The sequence below is a fragment of the Rutilus rutilus genome (genome assembly GCF_951802725.1).
Source record: "Rutilus rutilus genome assembly, chromosome: 18".
Lineage (NCBI taxonomy): Eukaryota > Metazoa > Chordata > Actinopteri > Cypriniformes > Leuciscidae > Rutilus > Rutilus rutilus.
In genome coordinates, this window is record NC_140231.1 from 16,647,810 (window position 1) to 16,664,295 (window position 16,486).

The window sequence follows — 16,486 nt, forward strand, 5'->3', positions numbered from 1 at the left end:
TTTATCACAACTGATATGTGCGTTTATGAATGTTTATATGTAAATAAAAGCCTAAATTCAATCTGTTCATCATATAAAGCAATCATGTCTCTTCAGAAAATTGACTTAACAGCTCAATTCATATGGATTAGTTTCACAATCTCTTTATGAACTTTTTGAAGCGTCAAAGTGGTAGTTGCGTAGACTGTAAACAGAGGGACAGAAAGGTCTCAGATTTAATCAAAAAGATCTTAATTTGTGTTCCAAAGATGAATGAAAGTTACGGGTTTGGAATGATATCAGGGTGAGTAATTAATGACAATTTTTTAAGCCTGTGACTGAAATACACATACGCGGTTATCTCATTCACGATTAATCACATCATCGTGATCAGATGGTTATGTTCTAATCACAACAGGCTTTACTGCAAACAAGCTACGCCACTTACTTTATAGAACCTTTTTCAAAGCCTCAGCAAGTCAACCTACAATGGCTTTATGCAACCGGCACACAGGCGGTTGTGTCCCTGCTAATGACACAAGCCTGTGTGGATGCTGTGAGGTGTGGAATCTCCCCGTTTCATCTCTGCTCTCATCTCTCCAGCACATCTTAGTCAGTCTACTGATGTTTGCTCCTGCGGTGGAGATGACATTTGTTTGAGAACTGCTTCCACCTTAACAGGCAGACGAGAGTGACTAACATGTTGCGCTGCATTATACCAAAGCTGTCAATATATTTGGTTTACAGACATGTGCTCTGTTTCAAAACATGGTAAACTGCATTCTAAGGGAGCATCCTAATTGTCATGGACCAATGACAATCTCATAAGTGACTAATTTGGAATGCTCTACATAGGCAGCAACTACTGTATATATGCACATGGTACACAAATAACACTTTTCTTAGGATAATTGAGTCATCATTTATTTCAATAGTTGGATGTTAGCATGTTGCTAAGTTAACAGCATTTTTTTTGATACGCTTAACATAGTACACAAAGGTGGTACTGTAGCAGCATAAGTTTATTAATATGTTTAGCCTTGTTTTTCCTGATGTGGTAGTTATAGATGGACAGTAGCTAGTAGAAGACCTGTAGATTCCATTTTTTCATACTCCAACTGTGTAAATGTTCATTTTGATGCTTAATGCGTATCTATTATGAAGTATTGATCATGTGTTCATTGGTTTGTCTTGGTAGCACACAGTCTTGATGTGCAATAATACACTATTTGGAGCAGGAAGTGCAATGATTGCTCAAGCTTTGTTTGAGGCAGTTCTGTTGTCTCTCGGTTCACCACTTTTAGTCTGGCGTGATCAGAAATTCCATTTACCCTTCGACACTTCTGGAAACCTTTTTTTTCTTTTTTCAGAGTGCCTCTGCCAGTCACAGAATCTCTTTAGCTTTCCACAGTGATGACAGGTTCAGAGGACAAAACCACAGCACCTGCCCCCTCCTTTACTCACACACACACACACACACACACACACACACACACACACACACACACACACACACACACACACACACACACACACACACACACTTACTCACTCACTCACTCACTCTCTAATATAGAAAAACCTCACCTTGAGCATTGATTTCCAGTCTACAATCATCACTGCTGTGAAAGAAACATCTCCAAGTTGATGTTGATATATTAATGTTAATATTACATGTTTGTAGATGAATTTATTGGTAGTCAGCATGATGACCAAACTCTGTATGCAGTTTTACTCGTATTTATAGTTTTTCATTATTCATCCAAAATTTTTAAATCTAAATTGATAGTACTAAACTAAATAATTGTATTAGTTTTAGTGCTATTAATTGTTTATATATTAAGGCGAGACACTACAGGTGAATAGGGTAACAATTTTAAATAGCAGATATCACCATGAAATTTTCCCAGTTGATTACCTACATTAAGATGAGAAAAAAAATGTATTACAAGTTTTCTGTAATTTAATGTTTAAATATGCAAATCAGGCAATATCTAATCAAATATGCACTTATTTGCATATATTTAAAAAAACGATATCTGAGTATTGGATAAAGCCAGGTTAAAAATTATTTTTTCATTGTGTTCACATATTAGATGGGAAAAAAATTACAGAAGGATTTATGGATATCTACTTTTGTTATCCTGTAAATCAGAAAATACTGTCAATAGCCTTAAACAAATGATTTTCGCCATGTTTTTTTGAATAAAATGTTATATAAATCAGGCTAGGAATAATATATTTACAAATCCCTCTGTAAATGTCTTCATAATATAACTGGGTACAAGTCTGGAAAGGTTGGTGTATATAGGTGCTACTGAAGTGGAGATTTCGGACTTGGAGTATGAGAGAAAAGTCATTTTGAGAAAACGGGCTTTAAAGATTTTTCATCAGCCAGTGAGATTGCGCATTCAGCCCTTTTACTTTCACGATTGGTTGCTGATAAAAAGGAAATGACCACATTTGGATCCGACAGGATTGTACACAAGAGAGAGAGCTTCCTAACGGTGCTTCTGTTGACAGGCTGACGGCAGAGATCGCGGAGCAGCACGTTGATTAAGAACGCGAACTTTTGTTGAATTTATGAGAAGTCTACAGACGCAAACAGACAAAGTGTAATAAAATAAAGACCTAAATGTGTATTTCGGACTTTTTTTTTCAAAACAAGTCTGAAAGAAGACATGTTATTGAAGACAAATCTCCCCAAATCTCAAAATTGACCAGTAAAAAAAAAACGATGTTTTTGCCTGCCGTGTCTCGCCTTAACTGTTTAATAAATTGTTTCTATATAAGAGAGAGAGAGAAACTGTACGTGTGTGTGTATGTATTCCAGTGTTTTAAACGGATAAACAGCGAGTGGTACCAGTCCATTGGAATAAAAATAATTGCACAGGTTGTTCACTTTCGACAGATAATGATCTTCCCTTGAGGCTGCGGTTTTGAGAATCATTTCTCCTCCCTGTGAAATATGCGACGATAATGATGGTTTGTTAATTGAAGCTCCCCAAGAGAAAGCCACATGACAGTGCTGGGATGTTGCAGGAATGGAATATTGTTCTTGCCTGCTTTTTAAACACAACGCCGTTGTAGAAAGAAAGAATCAGATGTTGCCAGAGCAGTTTGTATTGTTTTGCAACTAGATTGCATCACTGCAAAATTGGCCCTTTGGTTTCTTTTCTTCTTCTTTTTTTTTTCCTTATTAACTTTTATTTATGAGAGGCCCATGGCCTGTGACAGGGATTATCTTTTTTTGCAGCAAGAGTCCAGATCAAGGGATAACCTATTTGCGAGTCTATATGCTGCATTACAGCGGGAGATGAATTGCTTTGGAGATCCGGGGCTTTACCAAGGGTGCTGAGCAAGGCTGCGCGTGGAACAAGTATTTTGAATGTCTATGACCGTGCAGGACAAAATGTGTGAGAGAGGGATTTGAATTTACGATTGGGACTTTTATTTTTAGTGTTCAGCATAGTAGGTCCTCTGCAAGTGAATATTTCTGGTGTAAAACCAAACCTTTTTCTGTTTACTGTAATCAGATATGATGGTTGATTTATTTAAATGGCAAACTGTTTGTTTTCTTCCATTTTAGATTGTTGCTGGTGGATTATATAACTGGCATTTAAAGATATGAAAGATTCTTGTGGTTAATCTGTGATACAGGGTTGGGAAAAAAATACAAATTTAAAGAATTGGCTTACTTTCAGATCATGCGTTGGAATTTGATCCTAATTGGATGCTGGCCACAGGATGTTCGTTTGGAATGACATAAAACGATATTTATGGGATTGCAGTTCAATGCGATTTTTAAACAGTCACGCAGTCACTACTGATTAGACGTTTTCTATAATGTAGAGTAATTCAAAACTGTTAAAACAGAGCCAGCAAAACCAATTTTAATTTTGACATACTACAGCATACATTTTGTTTCAGGTAACATATCAAATAAAAAAAAAAATATTAAGGAAAGTAAATAAATAAATATTGACATTCTTAATCTAGTCTAGTGATTATATCTTAAAGATCCAAGATCCATTTAAATGGTTGGGAGTAAAGAGCATTTTAGGAAATGAGATTATCCATGAAATGAAAATTAATATAAATTTAGTATACATTTGTATAGATGATATTTAAATAATTAACGTTAGATTTTTTTTTTTAATGAAAATATGAGGTTCTGTTACATAATAACATGTTTTATGGATATTTCATGCTGAAAATGAGAAGCAGTTATATTGCATTATATATTCTTATTTTTTAAATAGGCTACTTAAATGTATACATCTTGTTTGTTTCAAGTTCAGAAATTGAGAATTTGAAAAGGGCATTCTCAATTAATTTCTGAATTCCCTTCAATTTAATGTTCATTATGTGTGTAATTATAAAAAATAATTAATAATAAAAATATTTATAATAAAAAATAAAAAATGTATTTGTTTTTAACAGTTGTTGTAAGCTCTGTGATCAGATTGCTGGCAATAGTCTTCAATATGACATGCGGTTTGCATTGCAATGCCCCACTTTTTCCTCTAAGGACAGATTTTATCTGTGAAATCCAGCAGAGCAAAGCGGCCTGTGGGTGCTTTTAATATTTTAAAGATGAGGTTTAATGACACCATAGGGCTGGGGAGGAGAAGATGTGTTCAGTAAAGACCAGTGAGACTCTGCTTTGAGCCTGTTGTCATCTTCCTCTGGGGAAACGTCTGTTCATTTATTTCTGCTCTATTTCTCACACAAATCAATTAAGTCCATATGCATTCCACGTCGAGCTAGTGCATATACATGCCCATCATATGAATCTAGATTGTGCGCTGCATGTTTGTGTAGGCAGTGCCATTAGGTACACTGTAGATCCTGATTTCATGCTAAACCTTAAATATTATGGTCTTAAGCAAAGGAGGCATGTGGATTTTGAAAATATATAAATATATAAATTATACACGCGTATGTGTGTTTGTATGTGTAAATATATAATATAATACATTTTAATAATTATTAAAGGTCCCCTTGCATGCTAAACTAAAACGACAACGTGTTTATGTAAATGTTTTTTCTTTTTTTTTTCGTGTGTTATCTTGCCCAGGGTTCTCCCACTGCAAACATAGAGCCTAGTTTTATTGTTGTTGATTTAGAACTCCAGTGAATGCCAGTGTCCCTTGACACACATTACTGTCATGGCCAGTCTCCTCTTCTGTCAGCACGCAGGGGAAAATAGCACAGTTAACTCCAAAAGATATGCCTTTCCCCGCTTCCCCTCTCTCATAGCCATGTTTAATCTGCTAATGCAAATGGCTTCGGCTGCTGCAGGGCCTTGACTTAATCAGCTGTTGATATTTCTCTCTCACTCTCCACAAGCATCTGAGACCAACCAACCTGTCAGAAAAAGCGACACATAAACACACTGCCGCAGATGACATTAAAAATGAGCTGTGTGTCGTATTTGTCTCTGTTGTCTCATCAGAAGCAGTGAGGTTGGAGCGTGTGTGTATCTTTAATTGGACATGTCTGCTTCAGATCCGCACTTTGAGCTCCACCAGGCAGAGGGAGAGGTCGTGACGAGAGCTGGGAGAGAGCCTCATAAGAGGACACAGTTTGCTGGAATAATAACACTCTCAAGATTACATTTTGATTGCCATTACTTCCCACTGTGCAGCATTCAGTTGCACAGTCTTTACAGTGCGGCCTGTGTCTTTTCTCCCATCGGCCGTCTGCTTATTTTTTGGGGGACTTTATCATCATCATTGTTTTCAATTGCTTCAATTTTTGTTTTACTTGCTTTATTCTGTTCAACACCCTGTAGTAATTTGGTACAATCCACATGCTATAAAAATGACCACCTGTTATCTGGAAGTGAGTGGTTTCTGCAGAAAAAAGGGTTTCAATTGTAATGTTTGATGGGAATTGCACCTTATGATTCGATTTTAAAGGAGTTACAGTTAGATTCCTGAAACAGTCCTCGATGCATTTAGATGTAGACTTTTTTTTTCTTTTCAAATCTTCTGAACTATTATAATAATAATAATAATAATAATAATAATAATAATAATAATAAAAATACGTTTTATTTATAAAGTGCCTTTCCCAAGCTCAAGGTCGCTGTACAAGTAGATGACAAAAACACAGCATCAATCATTAGTATGCATCACATAGTACAAATATACAGTGACAAATCCGCAGACTTCATAGACATTCATAGACCAGTTCAAAACTGGTAGGTTTTTGGATAAAATAAAATGAAGTCGAAGATGATACTTTGAGTGAATTAAAAACATACAGAATGGACTGTGTACTTTGATCCGTTTGATTCATCATGTGGTTTTTCGCTTTACCTCCTGTGTTATTATGGTGTTTATCAGTATATGTAAAAAGTACAAAACAGATTTTAGTAGCAGAATGGCCTTGCTAACTTAGAAGAAAAGGGTTGTCGAATTTGCCGGTTTAAATTTGTTCTTGTGGTAAATCCCCGCCGTTGAAAACGCATTGACTGTATTTTCCAGCTTTACGTGTTTTCACTGTTATATGGTAGGGGGCGCTATGACATGTCGTCTTAAAGAGTACTGGATCTCCTGATCAAAAGACATGTGAAGAAAATGCAGAAACAATCGATATCATATGTAATCATGCATATGTAAAATAACGCGATCATCAACATTAAACAGCATATAAATCAAAACTGCCTAATGTTACCGAATGAAATGTCGACCCAGGACGAGCTATAGGACTGTGCAAGTTTTAGGGGTGTTGATGGACTCGATCTACTCATCTATGTTTTGATCATTGTTCTGAATCCGATCCACACGTAGAATGTAAGAAGCTTGAATAAAAAGTTTTTTTTTATTATTATTAATTTTTTTTTATTTTTTCTGCTCTTTCTTTTGATATATTGCATGTTCAGATATTCATACAACAAAATATTCTGTTGGTCATGACATTTTTTGTGAAAATTATCAAAAATGCTGGCTGTGACTGACAACTCTTTTAAATAAATGTTAAGTTAAATTGTAAAACTTACAGGTTGTTTTGTAAATGTTTACATTTTTACAGAATTATTTTTTTCAGTTTTTTTTTTAACAGTATGGCAATTTATTTGACAACAGGTGCAGTATCTAAAATACACATTATGTCTGTAGTATTTTATAAATCGTGATGAAATATTTTTGCTTTATATAGTTTTGGATTTATGGCATTTTTAAAAGACTGTGAAAAGTCTGTATTATGTAAATACACCTTTTGTTTTAAATTTATTATATTGAAAATCTCTTTTTTTTTTATTTGTTTACTTATTAAAAGTATTAACAATCTAGTACTATGAATCCTTTTGCATAATTGGAACTGGAATTGTTACATTATTCATGATTCCCATTCATGTTAACTAGCAGCCAAAGTTTTTGAAAAACATTTTTTTTTTTTTTTCAGATGTAGTCTGAGTCCGTCCCCAGTCAGTAAATGTCCTCAGTGCCATTTCTGCAGCGTTGCACACTGAATGACACTTTGTTTCTGAAATGTTTTGACCTTCAGTTGCTTTTTCAATAAACAGAATTGTTCATAATTAATTTATAATTCTGATTATGAAAATTTTGTAATCCAGAGTCGTTGGAGAACTAATCTGTGAATGGATTTATTTTCTTCTCCTCCCACCCCTGGTTTGATCATAAGTCTCTGCAATCCATGTCATGTCCTCCCTCTCTTTCTCTCTATCCAGCTCATAACCTCGTTGCCTTTCTTTGCCTTCTCCCTGTCCTGTCGCTGTTGATTTCACACCCCCTCTCATTTAGTGTTAGTGTTTTCATATCAGTGACATGAACATTAGTGCGTAATGACAGTAAGTCTTGATGCCTAAAGAACTGATTGCTCCAGTCCTGTCATATCAAAGACACAAAGGAGTCTTAAGTAAATAAATCAGGCTATTCTGCTCCAGCCTACACAGAGAGCATCCCGTCAGCACGCTCTGAGGGTCTGGGGTAAACGCTGTCTATTTCTCTCTTCTCTTTTGAAGTCAGAGATCGGAGGCTGGACATGAAGATTTAGACGTCTCATCAGCAACACCACAAATCTGCACATAACTAAAGCTGGCTTTACAGGCTCTGTGTTAAGGAGTAACTCCAGTGCTTGTTGTTTTGGTTCATTTTCCTCAGGCTTGGCCACAAGGAGAGAGTGTCATTAATGCTCCAACATTGGAGTGTGTTTATTCGCCTCTTTAAGCCGTACTTTCTCCATTTGTTCAAATGTAGACCATGGTGAGTGTGAATATGTATTATTTAGATCTAGCAGATACATATATAACTGGCCAATATCAAACTTAAACTTTTGGTTTAAAGGATTAACTGAATATTGTTTTTTGTGAATTAAGGTGACCTTAAATGGCACAAAGGTACACGATAGTCTAGCTCAATATAGGGCTGGGCAAAATTTTTTATTTTTTGATGAATTGTTTTTTAAAAATGTGGTCGATTCAAAATCGATTCTCAAAGGCCACAAATCGATTTTTTTTTTTTTTCATATTTATTTATCTATCATCCAAAAGCCAGTATTAGTTTTCCTACACCGTTATAGCCTTGCAGCCTCCATCTTACAGCTAATGCTGTGAGATTTTATGTGTGTTTTATCTTAAACATAAAATAACCTGATCCTGACTGATCAAGGCATGCGACTGGTCTGACTTGTCAATTTTCAGCATACATTTTTTCATCTTTCATCAAAATCCTGTCTATTCATTGTATGCATTTGAAGTTGGGTTTTAATATACCCAAGTGTACCTACAATAAAAAGTTTAATATACTGGTTTGTGACTCTTAATTTATTTTTGTTAATTAACCACTTGTAAACTTATGTTCACCGTTCTTTTTTATAAATAAAGGATTTGTATTAAATCTATATTCATTGAGTCGAATCGGGAATCGAAATCGAGTTTAGAATCGAAATTGAATCGAGAATCGAAATAGAATCAAATTTAGAGCTTGTGAATCGAAATCGAATTGAATTGGAACATCTGAATCGATACCCAGCCCCAGCTCATGCAGGTTTTTTTTTTTTTTTTAAAGAAAATGGCATCAGTATGAATGTATAGCTTTTAAAAATTTGGATTTTTTTAATGCACATATAAAAATGTGTGTGGGGGTATTTATTTTTTATTTTATTTTTATAGAAAAGAATTTGGCAAGGGCCTTTAGAGCATGCTGAGAGTAAAAAAAACAAAAAAAACAAAAAAACCTGATTTATGGTCACCACCAGGCCAGTAGTAAAATAAATAACCCTTATTATTGGACTGTTATTTATGTTCCAACACAATCTTGAAACTACTCCTTGGTCATTTTTTTAAAAACTTTATAATCACTCACTACAAACATTACATACCACCATGAGACAAATCATCCTCTCACCTCACCTGTTGACTACTTAAAGACAACCTGAAATCAAAACTTATCCTCTTCACTTTCTTAAAGGGGTCCTATTATGCCCTTTTATGAAGTCTTGATTTTGTTTTTGGGGTGTACTAGAATATGCTTTTATGCTAGACTGTAAAAACAAATATATATATATTTTCCACATATTTTACATTACAGCACCTCTCTCCCCAGTCTGGCTCGAACACGCTGATTGTGATTGGCACCGCGTGTTTGGTAAATGTTACGCCTCTTACCATAACTGCGAGTTTCATCTGCTCAGATGTAAATATTAAGGATGGCCTCAATTTCAAACCTATTCAAATCTGATTCAGACTTAAGAATGTTATTAAACAAGAGAATCATGAAAAAGCATAATAGGACCCCTTTAATAAATATCCCTAGTGTTGTGCAGGATCCATCATTGCATGTTATTCATAATATTTCATCAAAATGTAATAACATTCTCTGCTTCTGCAATGATTTTGTAATGATGTAGTTCATGTGTCCAATGATATAATATTGACCAAATAATATCATGTTCTAACCTGCCAACCAAGTTCTTGATAAAAATCAAGTCGCAATAAGTTATTAAATGCATCACTATGGATGTTCAATTCATGTTGTCTTTGAGAGACCATATGAAAAACTATTCTATTCCATTCCAGTTGCCAGCCACCCTACAAAGATACAATTGTATATATCATGCCAAAGTTGTCAAAACAAGTGGAATCAAAATATAATTCCTGCTTGACAAACTAACAACTGTTAACTGCTTAAGAACCTGAATTTTCCGTTTAAACTTGAATGATCCACTTGTCACACTCTCAGCTTTCTGCTGCCCATATACAGAATGGGCTTCCCTGTAAATGTGTGAAACCATTGACAGGCAGAAATCACCTCAAAGTCTTCTGTTTGGCTAAAGAAGAAATCTGACTGTGGTATCTATTTAAATTCCATAAAAGAAGTTGCTAACTGCACCTTTAATGCAAACAAAGCTTTCGGTTTGCCAATATATTTGAGTCCCGATTCATTTGTCAGAAGTGTTGTTACTATCTGAGAACATTTGCTTCTGCAGCAGTAACATCTGAGGCACTTTCAGACTGCACTTTTGAAAAGTTGAAAGCTTCTCTGATATTGTCGAGTCCCATCATGTCACGTCGGTTTATTGTTAGAAACATTACCTTATACTTAGTCACAGCCCTGAGCTTTGTGGGTCATATTCTCTTTGCGTCACTCTGTAGTCAGTGAGAAATTGAAGAGAAAAATAAATAAAATAACTTAAGCACACACAGCTCAGCGGGGGCTTTGTTTCTGTCATCTCTTAAAGAGTTCCTCGCTACGTGGTAGGTCTGCTTGTTGTGGAACACGCTCTGGCTGTTTATTCTCCACTGAACCAAGTGGCACTATGATAAGATTCTCCCGCTGTAATTTTGCAAGGTCACATTTTCCATGGTGAAGATGTCTGGTTGGTTGATTCGTGCCCAATCGTTTCTTTCCTAACTGATGGTCTGAGCCTTCTTGCTTGATGAAATATCACAAGTCTTCAAATTAATGTTATGCTCTGGTGGTTAAACCTGGAATGGAATATTTCACACTATTTTTAGCAGCTGCGCAGGTTATATGCATATCTGAAGGACAAATATTGCAATACTGGTGCTGTAAAACATGATTGTCTGGGATGCGTCAGTGGATAGACTTGATAGATTGTGTAGACGTGTATCAATTAAATGAAAAATGACTACATCCAGTGTCATAAACAGTTTGGTCCTCCCGTTGAATCGAGTCTGCCTAGGACCTCAGGGGGTTGTGTTTTGCGATGCCTGATCAAAAGCCATAAGAATTTATGTGGTTATGTGTTTATAAGCTAAGCTAGTGTGCTATGCTAGTGGTACTGTACGTTACTTGTTGCACAGTTTGAATGATTGTTATTGAAAGTTAGAATTGTAAAAATGTCAGTGTTTTGTCAATTTATATTCATTCATTTTAGTCAATAAACAATACTTAAAAAGCACTTTATTTTGGTTTGTGAAAAATAACACTTTAGTTGACAAGTCCAAATTGAAACCAAATATTTATGTATTAATAGTTATATTATTATTCACAATGTGACTTACACATTCTCCCTAGCATGTAACTTAGTTCATTTTAAAGGTGCATTGCGCAAGTCTCTGAGTTTTTGCAGAACTATGCCCCCTTCTGGCGACACGCGAAACTGCAACCAGAGTTGTGCACGCGGTTACGGGGAGTTTGCGTTGGGGTTTGGGATGAACTAGAAGCCGGTCTCTTTGAATCCATCTTCTACTTTTGCAAAAGTCGCTCGAGTTGTCTTCGCTGATGCGGATAATGGCGGCGAATACACAAACCTGCCAGACATAGCCAGGTGAGCGTGAACGCGCATGACGTCACGCCCAGTCGATTCCGACCCGAATCCCTCTTATTTATTTTACTGAACAGGATTATAGAGGCAATCGCAGTGATCATAGAAGGGCTCATTCAGCCCATCAGGCAATTGTTTAAGCATGTATGGGTTAGAAAAACAGGTATTTTTAACATGAAATGTTGCGCAATGCACCTTTAAGTTAGTACTATTATTCAGCTAGGATGCATTCAATTGATCAAAAGTGACAGTAAAGATATATAATGTTAAAATTATCTATGAATTTCTTTCAAATAAATACTGTTTTTTGAACTTTTTATTAATCCAAGAATCCTGAAGAAAGTTTTCGTTTTTACAAAAGTATTAAGCAGCAGATGTTTCAACTTTGACATAAGAATAAAAAAAAATTCTTGAGCAGCAAATCAGCATATTAGAATGATTTCTGAAGGATCATGTGACACTGAAGACTGGAGTAATAATGCTTAAAATTCAGCTTTACTATTACAGGAATAAATTACTTTTTAAAATATATTAAAATAGAATTATTAAAAATTTTCATAATGTTTCACAATATTACTATTTTTACTGTGTTTTTGATCATATAAAATCAGCCTTGGTGAGCTTCTTTCAAAAACATAAAAAAATCTTATTGACCACAAACTTTTGAAGGAAGCGTATGTTGTGTATTTATCTAATCAATAATCATCATACAGTATATGACATGTTTGGGTGAGTAAATTAACCTGTTATGAAAGAGCTTTGCTGATGTTAATTCACTGTATAGCTTTAGCTCAAGTGGATCAGTCCATGACTGAAATATTAAAAACACTAATATTCTTTCAAAATTCTTATATCGTTGACAAAAATATGACCAAAAACTTAAACTTAAATTGTTTCATTATCACTAGGGCTGGGTATCGATTCAGATGTTACAATTCGATTCGATTTCGATTCGCAAGCTCTCTTTTCGATTCGACTCAATGAATATATATTTAATACAAATCCTATATTTATAAAAAAAAAAAGAAAAAAGAAAAGTGAACATAAGTTTACCAGTGGTTAATTAATAAAAAGAAATTAAGAGCCACAAACCTGTATATTAAACTCTTTTTATTTTAGGTACACTTGGGTACATTAAAACAGAATCATATTTACCTCTGCCCTTCCTGTCTAACAGCCTCAGGTATGCAGAAATTGAAGTTATCAAACAGTCTGAGCTGCATTAATGCTAAATTATATATAGACTAATCCTTATTAAAGTTACAAAAGCAGTGAGTGTTTTTCTCTGTTCCCTTTGTTATTTGGTTAACTTTAACGACAGAGATAATTAGTAGCTACTGTGTACTGTCCCTTTAAGACCAGCCGCTGCTAACAGAGACGCGGATCTCACACGCGCCTCATTCTCTCACGAGTCACAACTCTTCACGTTCATCGTAAAACTGCTCTTATGTTATGAAGATACTCTACAAAAAGTCTTTTTGGCATAATTGTGTGTGTTATTGTTCGTTCAAGCGCGAAAGAGAACTGTATTCTGGGCTGTCTTGTGCGCACGCACGATATCAGTGCGAGTCTTTCTGTGTGTCACAGTCAGGACATTCACAGGCAGCGAGCTCTTTTTTGTCTTGTCGCGCATGAATAAGAGCGGGATTATGTAACACCTGCCAAAGGATGACAAAAATGAACAGATGCTGCATTAATTGCATTAACAGCCCAAATTTGTTTATTTCATAAAAAATCGCAGCATTTTGCATCATATAATTGCGTAGGCTTGACATCGCGATTGCGATATGATTAATCGTGCAGCACTAGTTGAGGTTATTTTATGATTAAGATAAAACAAACAAACATAAAATCTCACAGCATTGAGTATAAAATGGAGTTTGCAAGCCTATGAACAGTGGAGGAAAACTAATACCGGCTTTTGGGTAATAGATAAATAAATATGGAAAAAAGAAATCGATTCGTGGCGTTTGAGAATCGATTTTGAATCGACCACATTTTAAAAAACGATTAATCGAAAAATCTATTTTTTTTGCCCAGCCCTAATTATCACCATGATTTAACTGGGATTTCATTGATGTTATTATCACTGCTGGAGATTTCTGTATTTTCCACTGTACTCAGTCTAGCTGTTTTGAACAAGTCTTATGTAAACACTCTGCCTTACACTTGTCCAATTAGGGTCAGGATAACCCAAAACTAGGCTAACGGCTTCCCCTTACGTTATGCAAGGAAGTCCACCAACTATTTGAGTTTGAAAATGTGTAGCATTGCACATCCCACTAGATTAACAGGTGGTGTAGGCTGCACATAAGGCCAGAAAAAAAAGAGAGTAAAAAACTAACAGGCTGTCTGTGAGTGTGCTGGTTTTTAATAATCTAAAATAAGGAGGATGAGATATTTTGACAAGTTTCCTCCTCAATCGCCTATTTTCTTAATGACTGCATTTTGAAACTCTACCTCGTTCATCAAATCTTTCACATCTCACAGTGGCGTTTGCAAATCAAACCTTTTTTCAAAAGTGCGGCTGTGTTTTATTTCAGATTATTCCTGACAGCCCGTTTTCAGCTCGTTAATTGCGCTCTCGCAGTTTAATTTCAGGACGGAAAGCTTTACATGTATAAACGACCTTCACTATTAGCTGATGCGAACGGCGTTCGGGGAGATTACGCTGATTTACATGTGTGACATCACTCACCTCTGTGGTACACGTCTACGTGAAGCACGAATAAGGAAGCATGCGCTCTAATCCGGTGAGATTTTCTCGTGTCACAGGGATGTACAATGATTCATGCTTGCAGCTGTCTTATACTGTTAATTTCTGGTTCGTTTATGCTTCATTTGAGCCAGTAGCCTTAATCCTCTCATTAGTAAAAATCTCAAGGCTCAAGTCCTGCCTGAACCTTTCTGTGTTGTAAAACATGCTATGAGTGTTTTACTTTCATTGCCATTTCATTAATTATCTGTTTCCACTTGTTCATCCACAAATGTTTGGTTGGGTTTTTGAGAGTCTATAAAACACAGTGACTATAAAGAGGAATCATTTCTCATACCCTTTGTCCACATCCATCCCAGCTCTAATGACCTTCCCTTGCCTTTTTCTATCTCCCTTCAACAAGGCCAAGTGGAGTCAGTGGCCACGTTCAAGGGTAATGAGTTCTTCAGCTACGACCTGTCCCAAAAGCCCATCCAGAGCAGCACCGATGAAATCACCCTGTCCTTCCGAACACTGCAGCGGAACGGCCTCCTCCTCCACACCGGAAAGTCCGCCGACTACGTCAACCTGTCTCTGAAAAGCGGTGCTGTGTGCCTGGTCATCAACCTGGGCTCCGGCGCCTTCGAGGCTCTGGTGGAGCCGTCCGACGGCAAGTTCAACGACAATGCCTGGCATGCTGTCCGTGTGTCCCGCAACCTGCGTCAGGTAACGTTCACCTTTGCGCATCGTGGCTCCGCTGGGTGCTTCATTTGAGCTTACCGATATTTTTGCTAATCGTTATTTAGTTAACTTGTGTTATTGTGTAGAGTAGATGTACAAATGCAATATTAAGTGTTTAAAACCGTTTTTAGCGATTTCCGCTAGCTATAATAATAAGAGTCAACACATGTCACAAGCGGGGGTTTTTTGTGTTTTTTTTTAATAAGGCAAATGTGATTCTCAGGACAGCTATTTCAGTGATATCCATCAGATCATTTTGTGTGATAGTGTGAAAAATCTAAAGTCAATCTAAACAGTTATAAAATGTGCTTTTTCTGAAATAACTGTTGTTCCACATGATTTTAGCCTCAAATACTGTGAAACCAAGACCACAAGAGTGTATTGTTTGTTATAAAAGGTGAATTCCAGACTGCATTTTTGCGCACTGTGGGAGGTCTTTGCACTAGTTGTGGGTCGTTCCAAACAAAAGTGAGCAACCAAATTCTTTTAGGAAAGTTCGTTAGCTAAGGGAACTTCATGGAAGTAATTTTTTTTATTAAAGGGCCCCTATAATGCTATTTTAAAGGTTCATAATTTTGTTTTGGAGGTCTTCTACAGCAGGTTTACATGCATCAAAGGTAAAAAAACACCTTAATTTTCTCATAATATACAATGCACATCACTACATTTTTCAATGATTCTCAAACGACTCGTCGGATGAATCAGTCTCTCTAAATCCCTAATTTCTGTGAACCTGTTCTGCTCTGATTGGCCAGACGGCCCAGTCTGTTGTGATTGGTCTACCGCATACAGCACAGCTACAGCTAAATGCCTATTACCATAACTGAACTTCAGCTCCTTCCAGAGGCTTCCTCAATGATTGACACGCTGTAAAGACAGTAGCAATAACGTCAATTTTACCATATCAATCCAAGCGCGAGTCCGAAGATGAAACATTGGAAGAACTAGCTATTCAACCTGAACCTCCATCGAGGACGACTCGAGCAGGACGTTTCTCAGTGATACGCTACTCAGTTTCATGTACATTATGAGATGTTGCAGCTGTAATTCCTCACCATCAGCATTAACAAGTGTATGTCCATCTATAAACCGATGTGTTTATTTCTAATTTATTATGGTGCACATGCGGGAACTGTATCATAACAGCGCGTACGTTAGCCGAGCACTGACGTGAATGACAAGAACATTAAATTTTGCAAAACAAATCTTGCTCCATCCTTTATCTTTACTCAAATTAGTAAGAACGACAGACAATCTGCATTAATAGACACAGTTTTAGGGAATAGTGGCCCACAGCTGCTTAGCAGAAGT

At 36.2% G+C, this 16,486-nt stretch overlaps 1 protein-coding gene across 1 annotated transcript in view; it reads left to right on the top strand.

The window, feature by feature from the left end:
- nrxn2a (neurexin 2a) overlaps positions 1-16,486 on the top strand; it is a 432,089-nt gene that overhangs the window by 158,941 nt on the left and 256,662 nt on the right. Inside the window, exon 8 of the mRNA XM_084387273.1 lies at positions 14,859-15,160. Within this exon, the coding sequence (XP_084243399.1) occupies positions 14,859-15,160 (302 nt within the window). The remainder of the gene's footprint in view (positions 1-14,858; positions 15,161-16,486) is intronic.